General features: G+C 39.8%; 1 protein-coding gene across 10 annotated transcripts in view; it reads left to right on the top strand.

Moving 5' to 3' along the window:
• Positions 1-18,381, top strand: part of ERC2 (ELKS/RAB6-interacting/CAST family member 2) — a 934,759-nt gene that overhangs the window by 31,198 nt on the left and 885,180 nt on the right. For all 10 annotated transcript variants that reach the window (XR_015248352.1, XR_015248351.1, XR_015248353.1 and 7 more), the window contains exon 2: positions 2,262-3,058. Coding sequence is in view for 7 of the 10 variants with exons in the window: in XM_086697880.1 (XP_086554006.1) it covers positions 2,402-3,058 (657 nt within the window). In the remaining 3 variants the exon portion in view is untranslated. The remainder of the gene's footprint in view (positions 1-2,261; positions 3,059-18,381) is intronic.

Raw genomic sequence — 18,381 nt, forward strand, 5'->3', positions numbered from 1 at the left:
TTCCTTTGCATTAGTTTCTCTCCCGGGGAAGCCATTTCCACATGGTAGTACTAAGAAGCGCCACATCAAAGCAAGAAAATACTAGCTGAAAAAGAGCTTATCTTTTCCAATTGTTCCAGCTAAAGTATGGCATAAATCTTTTTGGACCAATGTGGGTCACATGCCCATCCCTAACCTAAGGTCATTCAGCTAGCCAGTGTTAGAGTGGAGATCTGAACCTTGGTTTGCCCCTTTCCAAAATCTGTGGTCTTAGTGTCTAAAAAGCTGAAGAAAAATAAAGTACTTTACACATATCCTAAGAAGAAGAGCAGGAAGCCATGATACACCCCATTAAGGCCATTTGGGTCCTAACACTGAGGGAATAATCACAACCCTGTAGCCCAGTTACGTAAAATTGTGTACCAAAGTGCTTGAGTAACCATGACAGGGAACTTCTACTATTTTTCTCTAGGGGGTACGGGACCAGGAAATCTAACACGGTGTACTGTTCTTGTACCATTTCTGTACAGGTGTGGGTTAGTGTGGAGTGAATATTTAGGTCAACCAAGATGGAAAAGCAGTCCCAAAACACCAGCCTGAAAGATGTATGTGAAAGGAGAAAAAGCCAGGATTGCCATTTTCTCTGGTAATAGCATTTAGGATCTGGCTAGATATATATGAGTCTTGATGGTTGAGCCACCTCTTTTTAAAAAAAATTTTTTTTAATTTTAATTTTTTTTTTAACTTTATTTTTTATTTTTAAAAATTTACATCCAAATTTGTCAGCATATAGTGAAACAATGATTTCAGGAGTAGATTCCTTAATGCCCCTTACCCATTTAGCCCATCCCTGCTCCCACAACCTCTCCAGCAACCCTCAATTTGTTCTCCATATTTATGAGTCTCTTCTGTTTTGTCCTCCTCCCTGTTTTTATATCATTTTTGTTTCCCTTCCCTTATGTTCATCTGTTTTGTCTCTTCAAGTCCTCATATGAGTGAAGTCATATGATTTTTTGTCTTTGACTAATTTCACTTAGCATAATACCATCCAGTTCCATCCACATAGTTGCAAATGGCAAGATTTCATTCTTTTTGATTGCCAAGCAATACTCCCTTGTGTATATGTGTGTATGTGTGTATATATATATATATATATATATATATATATATATATATACCACATCTTCTTTATCCATTCATCCATCGATGGACATTTGGGCTCTTTCCATACTTTGGCTGTTGTTGATAGTGCTGCTATAAACATGGGGGTGCATGTGTCCCTTTGAAACAGCACACCTGTATCCCGTGGATAAATGCCTAGTAGTGCAATTGCTGGGTCGTAGGGTAGTTCTATTTTTAGTTTTTTGAGGAACCTCCATACTGTTTTCCAGAGTGGCTGCACCAGCTTGCATTCCCACCAACAATGCAAAAGAGATCCTCTTTCTCCGCATCCTCGCCAACATCTGTTGTTGCCTGAGTTGTTAATGTTCGCCATTCTAACAGGTGTAAGGTGGTATCTCATTGTGGTTTTGGTTTGTATTTCCCTGATGATGAGTGACGTTGAGCATTTTTTCATGTGTCGGTTGGCCATCTGGATGTCTTCCTTGGAGAAGTGTGTATTCATGTCTTTTGCCCATTTCTTCACTGGATTATTTGTTTTTTTGAGCCACCTCTTTTTCTTCTAGCTTCAAAATGGTCAATAGGTTCAAACTCCTGAGTCGATGCTAGTTGATTGGTGGTAAACCATCTAGAATATTATGTTGAGAAGAATTCCAATCTTAGTGGAAATGAGGACAGTGATGGATTAGTGATGTCTGGAATGGGTACAGAATGGGGAAGTAACAACCTGATTGACTGTTATTTGATATCCTAGGAAGCAAAAGCTTCTCAGAGTTACTGTCAAGCCACTTGTGTATGGGGGGGGTCACGCCCCTAGGATGGAGTATTTTATAGCCAAGTTCTCTATGAGGAGGAATTCTATGGTGAATTTTCTGGATGTCCCAACTGTCACTTAGCACAAACCAAAATGCAAAGCTTCATTTTCCTAAGGGAAAACAAGTTTCCTTTTTGCTGTGAGGACTTTTGACCTTGCTTGGGGGCAGGGTGGGGGAAATATAAAAAATGTTTGCATGTTGTAAGTAAAGTTTGGGGTCATTCAAAAAATGAATATGGGTGTGACTCTCTGATGTTCATGTATCTATCATTATCATCATTGATCTATCAATGTATTTTTAAAAATATAATACAGTTTGTTTTTGATTATCTTTTTTCTCATTTTTCAGGTCTCTATTTGGAGTCATTTTCTGGTACAGACGGTGAAAAATATGCAGTGAAAATTCAGGCCAATAGTGGAAATACTGGCTTACCTCCCAACTTAGTATAGCATTCCTTCTCTTCAGTAGCACCTCATAATAGAAGAAAAATGTATGGAAGTGCAAGAACAATCACCAATCTGGAAGGTAGCCCTTCCAGATCTCCTCGTTTGCCAAGGTCTCCTCGTTTGGGCCACAGAAGAACAAGCAGTGGGGGAGGTGGAGGAACAGGCAAGACACTGTCCATGGAGAATATCCAGTCCCTTAATGCAGCTTATGCTACGTCTGGACCCATGTATCTGAGTGATCATGAGGGGGTGGCTTCGACAACTTACCCAAAGGGCACCATGACTCTGGGAAGGGCCACAAATAGAGCTGTATATGGAGGCCGAGTCACAGCCATGGGGAGTAGTCCCAATATTGCTTCTGCTGGACTTTCCCACACAGATGTTCTTTCATACACGGATCAACATGGTGGTCTGACTAGCTCGTCTCATCATCACCACCACCAGGTCCCCTCCATGTTGAGGCAGGTAAGGGATAGCACAATGTTAGACCTTCAAGCCCAGCTCAAGGAACTTCAGAGAGAGAATGACCTCCTCCGGAAAGAGCTAGACATCAAGGACAGCAAGTTGGGATCTTCCATGAACAGTATCAAGACCTTCTGGAGCCCTGAGCTCAAGAAGGAGAGAGTCTTGAGGAAAGAAGAGGCAGCCCGAATGTCTGTCCTCAAGGAGCAGATGAGGGTTTCCCATGAAGAAAATCAGGTAGGTTATGACTCATCTCAGGGTTTTTCAGCCTTGGCTTCTCACTGAGTAATTGATGCTTTGCAGATGGCACCATGACCTGTGCAGAAGGAAGTTTGGCATCATCAAGAAAGCTATGGCTTAGTACGTGTTTGACTTGGAGACCACAAAAGGGCATAAGAAATATGAAATTATGGCTTATTATCTTATTTTCCAATAACTTTTTCACCCTGTTGCTGAAGGGGAGGAACTATTCTTCATTGCCTAACTTTTGTACTTGGTTAATTTTTTTTTCTTTTTCAGCAGTAACAACAGCAGTTCAGATGTACTTCCCTCTGCATAGAAGAAGAAAATGTTAATTTTTGCCAGAGTAGACACTGTAACAGCAAGATTTAGAGAGCCACACTTGACTGATCAATTGACTTATTTTTGAAGCCACAGCAGCTTTATTTCTTTCTAGAATGAGGGGAATTTATTCTCTAAATAGCAAACCAAACATTAAATAGCACTGGATAGAATGGGTTTGGTATCATCTTGGAGAGACACAATAAGTTTTAACCTGGTCTTTCCTTTATCCATTCATATTAAATGCACATGTATTATGTGCAAGGCACCTTCTTACTCTTCTTTAATCTATCTTCCATGTCATAGCAAGATTAGTTTTCCCAGGGCCTACTTGCATTATATGCCATTTCTCTGCTTTAAAGCTCTCAATTATTGCTTACTGCCTTCAGAGTGAAGTCTGCCTCTTTGGCTGAGCCGACAGCATCATCAGCTGAAAGGCCAGAGCCAGCCTTCCCAGCCTTATCTCATACCTCCTCCCTGCACATTTCCTATGCTACCTGCACTATACTTGGTAATTCCTGCACACGCTCAGGGTTTTCCACCTCTATTCCTTAGCTTTTTCTGTTCCCTTTCACTAATGGCCTTCTCAGGGCCTCCTCTCCCCGCCTCTCCCCTTTCAGTGCCAGCCAGTCTCCACTTCCAAATCCTACCTATTCTGTGAGGTTCATTTATCTGCTGCCGTTTTCATAAGGGTTTTGGAGTCTGATATGCCTGGGTTTAAATCCCAGGTTCACCTCTTACTGATAGTGAGGTAAGTGCTATGAGATGGGGAATAGAGAGCTCTGTGCCATTTGGCTGAAAAATTCCCAGATATCATTTAACTTTCTGTAGAAATTTGAGATAATTCTAACTTGGCTGAACTAGTGATTCTTCAATAATTGGTTTGGATGTTGGCCTAACAAAGCTCTCTGCCTTTCTTGGGGTTATCTGCTGGCCCTCCTGTTTCCCTGGATACCATACTTTGGAGTCCAAGTATCTTTAGAAGCATTTCTGATCTGTATGAGAATCTTCTCTTCATCCTGCTTCTATGTGTAGAAAGCAATCACCTTATCCTTTTAACTATCTGACAGAGCCTTTGCTGGTTTTCAGATGTGGAAATGTGATTTTTAGTTGGAACAGAAAGTTTTGTTCTTCAACCCTAAATCAAATCTATGCTCCTCACTATCATTTCTGCTTTTTTTTTTTTTTTCTTCTGACTTTGCTGGTTCATGATGTCCTTATGAACCTGTTACTGCTATGTGAATTTCCCTAGTTCTATATTGGTTTTCTTCTTTTTTAGTTGCTTTGGAAAATGGTTACAGCAGTTTAGGAATGATGCAAATAGCGACAAAAAGTGTGAAGGCCATTCTTTAAACTGTCAGTTTCAAAGTTACTTTTATCCTATGCTCCTATCATTAAATTTTTTTGAGCAGAGACCCCAACTTATACATGTATATTTATGATGTGCTATTATGCCAATATATTATGTGTCTATTCTGACATTCATACAGATGTAAATATGGAAGTGACAACATAAAATAAATAATATATTGAGGTACATTTTAATGATGCACAAAACCTTTTTGGTTTGTGAAAACATTTTAAACCCCTTTTCTATTTCATAAGGGTTAGTTTTAGTTTAAAGTAGAAAATATCCATAGTTCTACTTAACTGTCCCATGTTGCCTTAAGCCAGAAACAATTGAACACTTGAGGGTGCTCCCAGGACCCCTTCCTAGTTCTGGAAACTACTATGATCACAGGCTATGTTTGGTACTATGGGTGCCATATGACCATGTGACATATGATCCAGTAAGAGCCCCAGTATTAACCTGTGTTATTAAATAGAAGTAAAATGTAATTATTTTCTTTTTTAGGTTAAAAATATAAAAGGAGGAAGAAGCATGGAGAGTTTGAAAAGTCAATTTGCTTGCAATATGAGGTAGTATTACAAAGTAAAGAATCTAAATATTGACAAAAAGCAAGTTATTTTTTAACAATTGAAGCACCTCTCTTTCTCCTCTGGGAATTATGTCAGGATCCCTTTTAGAGGTATTGGAGTACCTATTGGTCAGGATAGGGTGTTAATCAACAAACCTCAAATCTGAGTGGCTTAACACATCAAGATTCCTTCCTTATTCACCTGAAGTGTGAAGTAGGTCAAGTGAGTCTCCAGGGCAGCCCTCCTCCAGGCAGTGACTCAGGATCCCTGCTTTCTGCACCTTGGCACATGGCTTCAAGAGTTACTACACCAGAGGAAGGGAGTGCCTGGAGATGGCGCATTGGCTTCACAATTCCTTGGACTGGAAGTGACATGATTGCAAGGGGTCAGGAGGTATAGTCCTCTCCTCTTTCCAGGAAGGAGAGTCAGATATGAAGGAACACTAGAAACTTCTACCAGTGGGGTTTTTATGTTTGTCAAAAAGTGGAGTTAGATGAAATAAAGTTAGGGGAACAATCCAGATTCCTGCTGTTGCTGCTGTTTCTATTATTACTGCTACTGCTACCGATAGACATCTGTTGGGGTTTACTATGTGCCAGGCATTGTTCTTAGAACTTTGTGTACATTATCTTATTTAGTGTTTGTGTCAGTCACCTGAGGTAGGTGCTAGACTTTTTCTCATTTTACAGATGAAAAATAAATGTAAGAAGAATAAGCAGCTTGCCCAAGTGCACACAGCTAGTAAATGAGAGAGCTGGGCTTTAAGGCTTTGCTATAGTTTATGCCAACAGCTAAGACTTTATGTTCACTAACTCCTTAGAGGATCACTGAGCTGTGAGTATAATCTTATCATCATATGTGTTAGATGAAAAAAAAAAAAGACTAACTCTGATAAAATGATTAAGAATGTGATTTAGTTTAATTGGGATTTTTATTCTTAATTAGGAATTTATTTCTTTTTCCCAGAAGTGTTTTTTTGTGCTGTTTAGAGTTTCTGCCATTTACCATAACTGACTATAATTTCCCTTTAGAGGAAAAAATCATGGAAACTTTTTCTGTATGGAAGAAAAGAATGTAAAGGAGATACGGAACATTTGATTGTGGTTTCTTATGCACAACAACCACGGACTACATCTACAAATGTGGTTCTACCAGAGGGTATCTGGATAATTAGAATTTCACTAACCTAAATTTGGGTGATCTAAAACCATTTGAACTATACTATGTAAATACAAATGGGAAGCAGATCCATCATAGGGTGGAGGTCAGGAAGCTCAAAGTGCTCTTGTATATGAAATTCATGGTTCTGTGAATTTAATGCTCACTAATGCAAACCTTTCACCGTTATGTGCATTGTTGAAGAGGGCTCCCACTCATGAATTATTTTGCAGTATATTTGGAAGTGCTAGTGGTTCTGTCCAAGGGAGCTGAACCCAACTGCAGATCAAAGGGAGGATGTTGAGCATTCTCCCTGTGTTATAGGAAGCACACGACTGTTGGAAACTTGGAGACAATGGGTAGGTGGCTGTGACCAAATCTCTTATGTGCAAAGAGTAGCTACTCAGGTTCCTGGATGGATATTTCATCTCAGACTCCCTCCCCACTCCTATCCCCCAGGTTCTCTGCCAGGCCCTGCTTCTCAGCCACACAGAGCTGCACGAATAGAAATATATTTGGGACCATGAAGAGTTACAGTATTGGCAGTTGGCGTCATTGGCATGTTTGTATAAACTGGAGTGCATGGATGCACAGTTACTCTTACGTTATCACTTGTACTTTTTACTTCATGATGTGCTGTCTTGAATGGAAGAAGAGGGTGGTAGAGTATTACAGACAGCTAATCTTTGGAATGGTGTGAACTCAATGTCAAACCTGTAGAATGATTTGGGGGAGAGGTGAGAAGAAAAGATTTGGAGTGGGTGTTTGGCTGCCACTTGAGGCAGCCCCCTTGTTATTTGTAATTCCTATGGGGTTGGGTGTGGATGTTGGGGGCAGGAGAATGCAACTATTAGAAAGTAAAGTAGCCTAATTTTCTCTAAAAGGTTATATGATTGTCTTTACAGCTCCTTTCTATTTACTTGTGTGATAGAGATCACAGAGGGAACACATGGTAGAGGAGAAATTTTCAGAAATTTCATAAGGACTTATGTTTTGCAGTTTGATGCATATTACATTATTGACTTTTCATATTCCTGGATTTTTTTTGCAATAATTAACTTTATATTTTTAATAGATTACTTTTTCCAAATTAGATGTATATTAAGCAATTTTGAGACATTTTCCTAACTTGCACATGGCTGGCCAAGGATCTGCATGAATATAAATAGCATCACACGCTGGGAGATTGTACTAGATCTAATATTTACCCATCTTGTGAATGCAGAAGTGGGACAAGGTCATTGGGAAATGTAACCTAAGAAGTGTAAGTAAACCTGCCTGGGGAGTTTTACGGCTTTTAAGCAATGGTTATGTGATGATTTCTATTTCTAGCTTAACACAATAGGAAATAATCTACTCTAAATCAATATTAGTATGGGTTTTTGATGAGTTTTTGAGCTAGTTTCAGCATATGATTTATTGGTTCTCATTTTGAGCCTGTAACTTGAAAAGGTCGAGATGGATCACATTTCCGTGTTTCTTTTATCATTTTGTTTTGTTTGTATAACTGTAGGGCCATTTCAACAGGGTCATTAAACTCTGTTCTAAAATGCTCATTTCATTGGGAATGTCCAGATATGAAGGGTTGTACCACTAGGAAGTAGGTGATAGAATTAATTCTATCTCCTATTGGGAAGGTGGCGAGGCAGCTGCATTGTGAGGGGGTATGCACTAACAGTTAAATGCAGCTGCAGTCACCTTGAGTACTGGGTGTTTGTGGGATTAAGGGCTCAGCCTTGGAGTGTCCAGAACTGTCCAATTTGTGGATGGGACTTAAATATATTCACTATTCAGACCTGTCTTTTCCTTGTGCCTTCTTTCAGGCTCCATTCCTTCTGCTACTCTAAGTCTGATATCCATCAATCCCTCAAAGCCAGTTTTCCAAAGTGTATCCAGGGAAATGACACTTGGCAGATGGGATTTTCTGGTCAAATAAACTTGAGACATGATATACTAGATACTTCTATCCTGGAAATTAATAATACTTATGTTATGGATTGAATTATGTTCTCCTCAAAGAGATACATTGGAATCTTAATCCCCTGTACCTCATAATGTGTTTTTATTTGGGGATAGGGTCTTTACAGAGGTAATCAAGTTAAAATAAGGTCATTTGAGGGGGCCCTAACCGAATTTGTCTAATGTCCTTACCAAAAGGGGAAATATGTGGGGCACCTGGGTGGCTCAGTTGGTTAAGCATCTGACTCTTGATTTCAGCTCAGGTCATGATCCCACAATTCGTGAGATCAAGCCCTATGTTGGGCTCTGCACTGACAGTAGATTCTCTCTCTCCCTCTCTCTCTGCCCCTCCTCCACTCATGCTCTCTCCCACCCCCTCTGTCTCAAAATAAAGAAACATTAAAAAAAACTGGGGGGGAAATTTGGACACAGACATAAACATGCACCAAGGGAAGATCATATGAAGAGACAGGGAGAAGATGGCCATCTACAAGCCAAGGAAAGAGGCCTGGATTCTTCACCCACAGTCCTCAGAAGGAAGTAACCCTGGTGACACCTTGATCTTGAAGTTCTAGCCTCCAGAACTGTGAGACAATAAATTTCTGTTGTGTAAGCCACCCAGTTTGTTCTACTTTATTATGGCAGCCCTAGCAAACTAATACAATATATCCCCATGTGAAATGAAATGCTCTAACTCCTACAGTTAAAAAAAAAATTATTAAGTTTGCTTAATCCCACAAAGTCCATGAAACTTTATCTTAAACCAAGCATCTATGTATTAAGCAGCTATTGCTTCAGTAATGCTGTGTAACAAGCCATTCCAAAACCTACTGTCTTAAAAAAAAACATTTACCTCTCCCTCACATATCTGCAGGTTGGTTGCAACTTAGTTGAACAGGGCTAGACTCAGGGCATCAGGCTCTAGGATGAAAGTTCAGTTCAAATATGTTCTACATGCATCCACATTCTCCTTGGAACAGAAGCTATTCAGGAATTCATCTTACAGTGGATCACAGATGCCAAGTCTCTAACCAAATCACATAAACACATTTCAAACCTATGTGCATATCAAGTCTACTAACATTCTGTTGCCTAAAGCATGTTACATGGTCAGGCCCAAAGTCATTGGGGTCAGGGGATTGTACTTCCTTCCAAATCACATTTATATGTATATACGTTTGTATATATATGCATGTATCTGTTATTCTGTTATATATGTTAACATATATGTTATTATTATACATATTGCTTATATATTTTAAATAATCCTATTTGTCATAAACTATAAATATTCCTAGAACTAAAGGCCACACTTTAAGAATGTCTGCATCAGGAGTAGCTCTGGAAGCAATATATTAAAGTTTGAGACTTATGAAGGTAGATGAGCACTTTCAGTGTGGTCAAAGTCTCCTTCAGTGGCTGGGCCTTCCAGAGTGTCCTAATGATGCCTATTTATTTGTTTGTTTGTTTATTTATTTATTTATTTTTTTTTTTAAAGTTTATTTATTTTTGAGACAGAAAGAGACAGAGCATGAGCAGGGGAGGATCAGAGAGAGAGGGAGACACAGAATCTGAAACAGGCTCCGGGCTCCGAGCTGTCAGCACGGAGCCCGATGCAGGGCTCGAACTCACGGACCGTGAGATCATGACCTGAGCCAAAGTCGGACGCTCAACCGACTGAGCCATCTAGGCGCCCCATAATGATGCCTATTTAATGGCCGAGTGAGTGTCAGGCCCCTCCTTTTCTGTCTCATGTAACTGGGCAATGAAACCCAAGTGGGTATCTGAGAGGTTCTGGGAAAGCTTTTGTTTTCCTGATAAAAAGAGTAAATATATGTCACCAGTGATGCTTTTTCCCACTTCTTCCTGTCTTGAGTGTTGATATGTTGCCTGGAGCTGTATCAGCCATATAATAACCATGAGAGAAAGGCCAAGCCAAACACAGAAACATACGTCCTCCCATCTCTGAGCACTTGCAACAGTACCTACAATGGTTGGCCTCCAGACCTCTAGTCATGTGAGAAAATAGCCCCTTTTAGTTTTTTTTTTTTTTTAATATGAAATTTATTGTCAAATTGGTTTCCATACAACACTCAGTGCTCATCCCAACAGGTGCACTCTTCACTGCCCATCACCCACTTTCCCTTCCCTCCCACCCCCATCAACCCTCAGTTTATTCTCAGTTTTTAAGAGTCTCTTATGATTTGTCTCCCTCCCTCCCTAACCTTTTTTTCCCCCTTCCCCTCCCCCATGGTCTTCTGTTAAGTTTCTCAGGATCCACATAAATGAAAACATATGGTATCTGTCTTTCTCTGTATGACTTATTTCACTTAGCATAACACTCTCCAGTTCCATCCACATTGCTACAAACAGCCATATTTCATTCTTTCTCATTGCCAAGTAGTATTCCATTGTGTATATAAACCACAATTTCTTTATCCATTCATCAGTTGATGGACATTTAGGCTCTTTCCATAATTTGGCTATTGTTGAAAGTGCTGCTATGCATCAGCACTCCTGTATCCCTTGGGTAAACTCCTAGCAGTGCTATTTCTGGGTCATAGGGTAGATCTATTTTTAATTTTTGAGGAACTTCCACACTCTTTTCCAGAGTTAGCCCCTCGTAGTTTAAATCACTGTTGGTTGGATATTCTATTACTTGCAGCTCAATACCTTCCTAACTAATAAAATAGAAAGTTATTAGTTGAGAACTATTATTCATAATAATTATCAGTCATGATAACCATAAAAATATGTGTATTTCAGTGGGCTGAAATGAGACCTTAAAGGACCTTACACATTAGATTGAAGAAACCTACTTACTAATTGTATTGGGCAATACTCCAAGGTAGTGACACAAATCTCAAAGCCTGTGTATGCAAAAAAGGGGGATCTATTAGTTCTTATAATGAAATTGCAGAAAGGCTCAGATGTTGAGCTTGGGGTTGACTGGATCCAGTGCCTCACACTGTAGTAGGATTTTGTCTCTCCTCATTGTTTCATCTCTGGTTCTTGATCTCTGCCTCTGTCTGTGTGTAAGCCTCATTTTTGTCTTTCATGTGGCGGGTGGTCTTGGCTGCCAGTACCCCCAGGTCATAACTGAATGGTTAAGAGATCCCTGTCTTCACTTCCCATTTGGAAAATTTATAGAAGGATTTTTGGTCCTGCCTTGGTCATATCCTGTCTCTAGTACTTGGTGAGTGTGAATTGCTAGGGCAAGGGGCAGGTATGTGAGAAAGGTTTACTATGACAGGTGAGTCTATTAGACTTTAGGGAGGGGGCAGGGTTTTTTTGTTTTTTTTTTTTTTAAAGTAGGCTTTATGCCCAGTGTGGAGCCTGATGAGGGGCTTGAGCTGAGATCAAGAGATCAAGGGTAGGATTCTTAACCGACTGAGCCACCCAGGCGCCCTTAGATCAAGACCTGAGCTGAGACCAAGAGATCAAAAGTAGGATTCTTAACCAACTGAGCCACCGAGGCGCCCTGAGGGGCAGTTCTTTAAAAAGACTGAGATGAACGGCAAAGGGATGCTCTAGGACAAAAACAGATGTTCACTGCACTGACTTGAGCTGTCCTTAGTTACCCTCTTTCTTCAAATATTTTAAGGGTTTATAGTCATATCAAGAGACCTGGGAGATTAAGTCAATCAAATACCAATTAGGTATATAACTTTTTTTTCATTTTAACTCTGATTTAAATTATGAGTGTTTATGTATGCCTTCACCAATGTGACAAAGGCGAACAGATTTAGAACTGGGTAATATAAACCAGTTTAGCACCACAGTATAACTTGGAATGCTGAATTTTAGAAGGACAACAACAACAAAAAGTCAACCTTCCTCATCTTGAAATAGTCTTCCTCAGCTCCTCAGAGAACTGTAGCTTTTGTCTACCTTTCCAGCAAGGTGGAAAACCCTTTGGTCCAGATTTAGGCAATGACCTACTTAGACTGAAACCACAATTTTAAATGGCTTTCATGGGTAGGTGAAAACTTCCTTTGGTTCTGAAGATAGATGAGATGGCACAGAGCCAACAGTTGATTTCTTTGTTTGCTAGAATGTAGGAGAATGATTTGAAGTGAACTACACACACATCTTTGTCACAGATGTCAGCTGGTTTTTTCCTCAGTAATCTCTTGCAGTCAGCCCTAAGATCAGCCATGTGTACTGCATTAGTAGTCCTACAGGTTTTTATTCCCAGGTTTTATTTTATGAAAGACTTGGCTAATGGGGGAAGGAATATAAACATTCCTGTATGCTGGACCTAGGGAGAGCTAAATGACTTCCATCTTCCATTTTCTCTCTGGATCACTTTATTTTGGCAATGGGATAGCAACAACACACAAGGAACTAAAGAAAACATTTTGGAATATTTCAACAAATAGATTATTATAATCTCACTTGTGCCAAAGGCACTTTTTGAAACCAAGCTCCAAGTGGGGAAAGGCAGAGGGAGTGGTTACCCCCAAAACACTGCCTAATAAAATTCCCTATAGAAGACATCCTCAGAGGATTTTAAGAAGCAAGTATATGTTGACAGGAGAAAAGTAACAGAGTGATTTTATCGGCCAAAGCAGATGGGGTGGGTTCTGAACCTAGCCTCTTCTGGCCAGAGTGCAATTTCAGTTTCTATAATTAGTTGCAGGTGGAGCTCTTGTGTTGTTGTTTTGGCATCCACTGACATCTGTGTGCAAATTCCCACCACCCCCAGTTGGCATTTGGACTCAATAAGTGGTTTTGGCTTTGCAGGAATATAGAAAATTGTAAATCTATTTCACACACACACATAGATAAAGCTGCTCTAAAGGTCAGGTTCTGAAAGCTGTGGAAAGCATTTTCAAAAGTTTGGGAAGTAGGTTTTAGGCAGGGTGTGGGCATGCAGCCAAGAGCTAGGGCAGCTTGACAAACAGAATTCTGGCACGTGCAATTTCTCCTCTGTTTCTCTGTGAAGCCAGCATTTGATTGTATCTTGGAAGTGATGTGCAGCCATTTTGTTTTTTACTGGGAACATTCTGGAGAGAAAAAGTACAGATACTTCCTGTCTTATAATCCCGTAGCTTGGTTTGTACTATCTGGTTTGGCTATATACATTGATCAAGTTAACTTATTTGTTCTCAAGTGAGGGCAAATTGCCTCCTAAGGGACATTTGGCAATGTCTGAAGACATTTTTGGTTGTCACTACTGGATGGGGTGACATTCAGTGGGTAGAAGCCAGGGGTGCTGCTAAACAGCTCAAAGTACATAGAACTGCCCCCTACATTATCTGGCCAACAATGTCAATAGCTACAATGATGAGAAACCCTGAGTTAATTGGATGATTACTATATCTTCATTTTATTTATTTTTTAACATTTATTTTTGAGAGACAGAGAGAGCAAGACAGCATGCAACAAAGCACGAGCAGGGGAGGGGCAGAGAGAGAAGGAGACACAGAATCCAAAGCAGTCTCCAGGCTCTGAGCTGTCAGCACAGAGCCCAACATGGGGCTGGAACCCATGAACTGTGAGATCATGACCAGAGCTGAAGTTGGATGCTTAATCAACTGAGCCACCCAGGCACCCCTATATCTTCATTTTCTAAATACTTTGCCTACATGCAATTCTTTCACTTTGTGATGACCAAAATTTATGTGTTTATGTAAAAACATTCATATAAAAGGTAAAAGTTGATTCATCACTTCCATCATTCTTCCATCAAAGAATTAATTGTGAATTATGTCTTCTTCTTTTTTTTAAACTTGACCTGGATTAGTAACCATGAATCTTCAAATACCTTGATTCTTTTATAGGTAGACATTTGGTAAATAGAGATTCATCTTTTTTTTTTTTTTAAGTTTATTTATTTATTTTGAGAGAGACAGAGACAGTGCAAGTGGGGGAGGGGCAGAGAGAAAGAGGGAGAGAGAGAGAATCCCAAGCAGGTTCTGCATGGCCAGCACAGAGCCCAACATGTGGCTCAAACCCATAAAGCTGTGAGATCATAACCTGAGCTGAAATCAAGAGTCAGACACTCAACTGACAGAACCACCCAGGCGCCTGGATAGAGATTAATCTTTTAAGGAAAGAGACAACCCTTTAAAAAAATGAAATCTATTTTTTAAACCATCATTTCTTTACACCTTTAGTGAATTTTTATGGTGTTTTTTTTACTATGTCTGACATTGATTTTGAAAAGGAAAGGGAGTATTTTTGAGCTCCTACTTTGTACTAGGAATTTACTAGTTGCTTTCCATGTGTGTGAGCTCAACAGCCCTGCAAAACACATGGCACCCTCATTTTTATGGATGTAAAACAAGACACGGAGATTAAGTGGCCTGAGGTCTCACCATTAGGTAGAGCTGGAATTTGAATCTCAGGTATGCTTAGCTTCAAAGGTGTGTTCTTTCTATTGTCTTAAAGGGGAAAACAACAGATTTGTTGAAAACCAGGGAATTTGGTGTGGAAATGGAAGTCCTAATGTACAGTGGAAGTAGAAATGTGCTGCTTGACAGTATCTTAAGGATGCTGTCAAGGAGTTATATAGAAAGGACAGAAAGCCAGAATGAGCAAGGGAGCATGTTGTCAAGAGCAACAGAGGAGAGAGGGCAAGCAGGAAGGAGCAAATGCATTCTTGTCAAGTACATTAGCAGAGGAGGATGCCAAAGGAAAACTATCTTGGAAACCCACTGAGAAGGATGGGAGGAGGCAATTCCCAAGAACTGGCTGGAAAATTAAAACTGCAGGTGGCAGAAGAATGAGAGAGATTATCTCTTAGGATGTTCATTAAAGGTCTGGCAGATCCATTCAGTTGATTATGGCTTTGACAAATTAACTGGATCTATAAGAGCAGGGCTTCAGGAATGGGGAAGTTCTTTATTATGGATTATCCGTACTCCAATGAGGATGGTCTCATAAATTTAGCTAGAATTCTTCCCAAACTTGCCTCTATCTACAGGGACTTCAAGGTACATGGACAGCTTTCTGGTGCAGGAGTCCCTCAGCTGGAGCTCTCAGTGTCCTTTTCAGTTGGTTTCTGGCCTCATTGGGATAGCCACACCTATTTAGGATTTGTCTTTTGACTTGTTCCAAATCTTGTGTCTCAAAGTCAGATCTTACCCTCTTGGGTCCCAGCATTCCTCATTTCCACCTCTCCCAGCAACTTTCCCCTATGAAACCTCTTTGTCCTTTTTGAGAATCCAGTTCACTTATTTACTAATTGATTTAGTCACCACTTATTTAAGGGAAAATGTATTTGCAAGTAGCAGAAACCCATTCCAACATGTTGAAGGGAAAAAGAAAGGGATTTACTAGGAACATATAAGAGTTCTTTTCCAACCCTACGTGTATGTAGGGGCAGCCAGGTGTCCTGGGGGCTAGAATCAAGTTAGTTGGAAAATAATCAGGAATAAGGACAAAGTCAGTTTTCACTATTTCTGTCTCACGTTTCTCTTATTTTCTCTCTTGATATGTTTTTATATGCTGTTTCTGAAAAAGTGGCCACTCAAGGAAAGCATCTTCTCCATTCAAGTGCTTCATAGAGACTGCCTAGAGTTGGTTGGTTTCAATTTCAAATTCAGAGAACCAAAAATCTGATTGGCCCAGCTTGAATCCAGAGTTTGTGATAGGTCCAATTAGCCGTGGCTAAGGGAGTCATGAGATCCAGGCTCTCAACAGAGCTATGAAAAGACTGCTGAAACCAGGGCATGAGGGGTAGATTCTCTAACAAGGAAACATATAGGTAAGGTGATAAGGAGGAAAGGACCGCCCTTGCTGGGAAATACATTTGTGGAACACATAAATGAGAGATTGCCATATTTCAGTTTTTAAGAAGACCATGACCAAAGAAAGTTAACTACTATCATCTGTCTATAGACAGCTATTTCAACAGCAGATTCAGTAGCCTTTTGGGGTCTCTGGGCCTTCTCACCCATGTTGTCAATCCCTACCTCTGATTATGCCCACTGAAGAAATTCCAGAAGTGGTATTAACTGACATGAGGATCGATTCATGTTGTCTTATCTTAGTGGATCCATGTGGTTTCTTTATATAATGTCAGATTGCATCCTCTATGGAACTTTAAAAAATTCTCCACTTTTTGTAAGCTTCCTTAGTCTCTTTGGAAAATTAGGTCTCCAAAGTGGATGAGATTATGTTGCCAGTTACAAACTTTTAGAACTAGGCATTTTATAATCTGGCATCTTCTATTTTAAGTTACAGCAGTTAGCTTGAGTTCTAAAAAGTTTTGTCTCCTGAGCATATATTATCTAAAAAGGAATTGAAAAAAATTAAAATTCGTCCCTTGGATGAGCTTTCTGAAATATCCGTGTAAAGTAATATAAAAGTTCCCAAAGAATCCTGGAACCAGAGGAATAAGTAAATATATGAGATGGAAAGTTGGACAGTGCACATGGTGACCACGTTTAGAAATTGCTCAAATTTAGAAGTGTGGCAAATAATAAAGTTTGCTTTCTCAAATTTTTTAAACTTCTGTTTGTGGTTTTTAACTTTGGGGAGCCATATCCTCTTTTAGAAGCCAATGAAAACTTTTACATTTTCCCTAGAAAAATGTGCATAACCTGAATTGTGCACAACATTTCACTTCCTTATCTCTGCTCTAAACTCCAAGGGTATCTGAGGATATTTAGGTAAAACCTCTGTCTGGATATTTCCATTTAATATTACATATTGCACATGTATTAGGAGTAGGTAGTTCCTGGCAGTTAATGAAATGAATGAGCTTTAGATAATGTAAGACATGTCTTCAGCTCACTGCTCTTCAATTTTTGCTGAGAAGTAGGGGACATGTGCTAGGATTTTGGTGATAGTTAAAAGTGTGTACATTGGTACAGTGGAAACTGATAGATGGACAGCACCCATTACTAAACATATTCAAATACAATATCCTAAAGGTGATTAGTCCACCCTCAGGAATAAGTTATCCCGGAAGAATTTGCATGATGTTGGGTGTCATACTTAAGTATATGTTTAAATATTTTCATTAAGGATTTTTGTTTGGTTCATTACATTTGTCTTGGGATGCCGAAATTCCCACTTCACCACAGATAATTCTATTTCACTTTTTTGTGATTGCAAATAAAATAGAACACTGCAAACCAAATTATGCTGTAGGCATTTGTGATAGTGCAAGGAACAAAAGATTTTGGGAAGTTACTAAGTAAGGGTAATTGGGCACGTACTGTGTTCCCAGTAACAGACTACCAGCTGAAGAAGACTCTAAAGTGTAAGACACATTTACTATTTTGTAAAAATCATTAGAGACCTATTTTTTTTTTCCATGTAGATTGTAACTAAGGAACATAGATAGCAGTCATGTACCTTGTTTTTGATGGGCAGTTTACTCTACCTTGGAACTTGAACATGAAATTTGGGCTAGGGAAGAAATCTTCTCTCTCAATTTACTTACCTTTCTGAGAAGAACCCTTGATAGGACTTCTCTCTCTTCTGTGGAAGCCTACCCAGGGTCCAGGAGAGTGGGCTCAGCATCCTCCCAACAGCCAGATAGTGTAAGGTTTCTTGAAGGGGTTCGGGAGGGGGAGTTAGAGAAAGTTTGGGCTTTGCCTTTCTCAGGCAAGCATGTGAGTCTGTGAATCACTTTCCCATCTAGAACACCCACCTGACTACAATATGTTCCCTTGATAAGAATAAAAATGATCAGTATAGCTCGTAAAGCACTTCCTACGTATACCCTAAATGAGATAGTGATATTTCAAACATTGTGCTGATGGGCTCACATATGGTATCTCATTTAATCCTCACGATGACCCTGTGAAGTAGGTACTATTAATAATATCACTATTTCATATGCAAGTAAGGTATGGCTAGAGGAGAGATCACTTGTCCAAGGTTACAGTTAGCAAGTGGCAGAGCTGGAGTTGAGCCCAGGCCGACTAACTCCAAAGTTGGTCTTCAGTCAGTCAGCCCTGACTATGGTATAGAGTGGCCATCCCTGTGTACACAAGGTGATC

Source organism: Puma concolor, chromosome A2 (genome assembly GCF_028749965.1).
Source record: "Puma concolor isolate L17-30 chromosome A2, mPumCon1.1.hap2, whole genome shotgun sequence".
Classification (NCBI taxonomy): domain Eukaryota; kingdom Metazoa; phylum Chordata; class Mammalia; order Carnivora; family Felidae; genus Puma; species Puma concolor.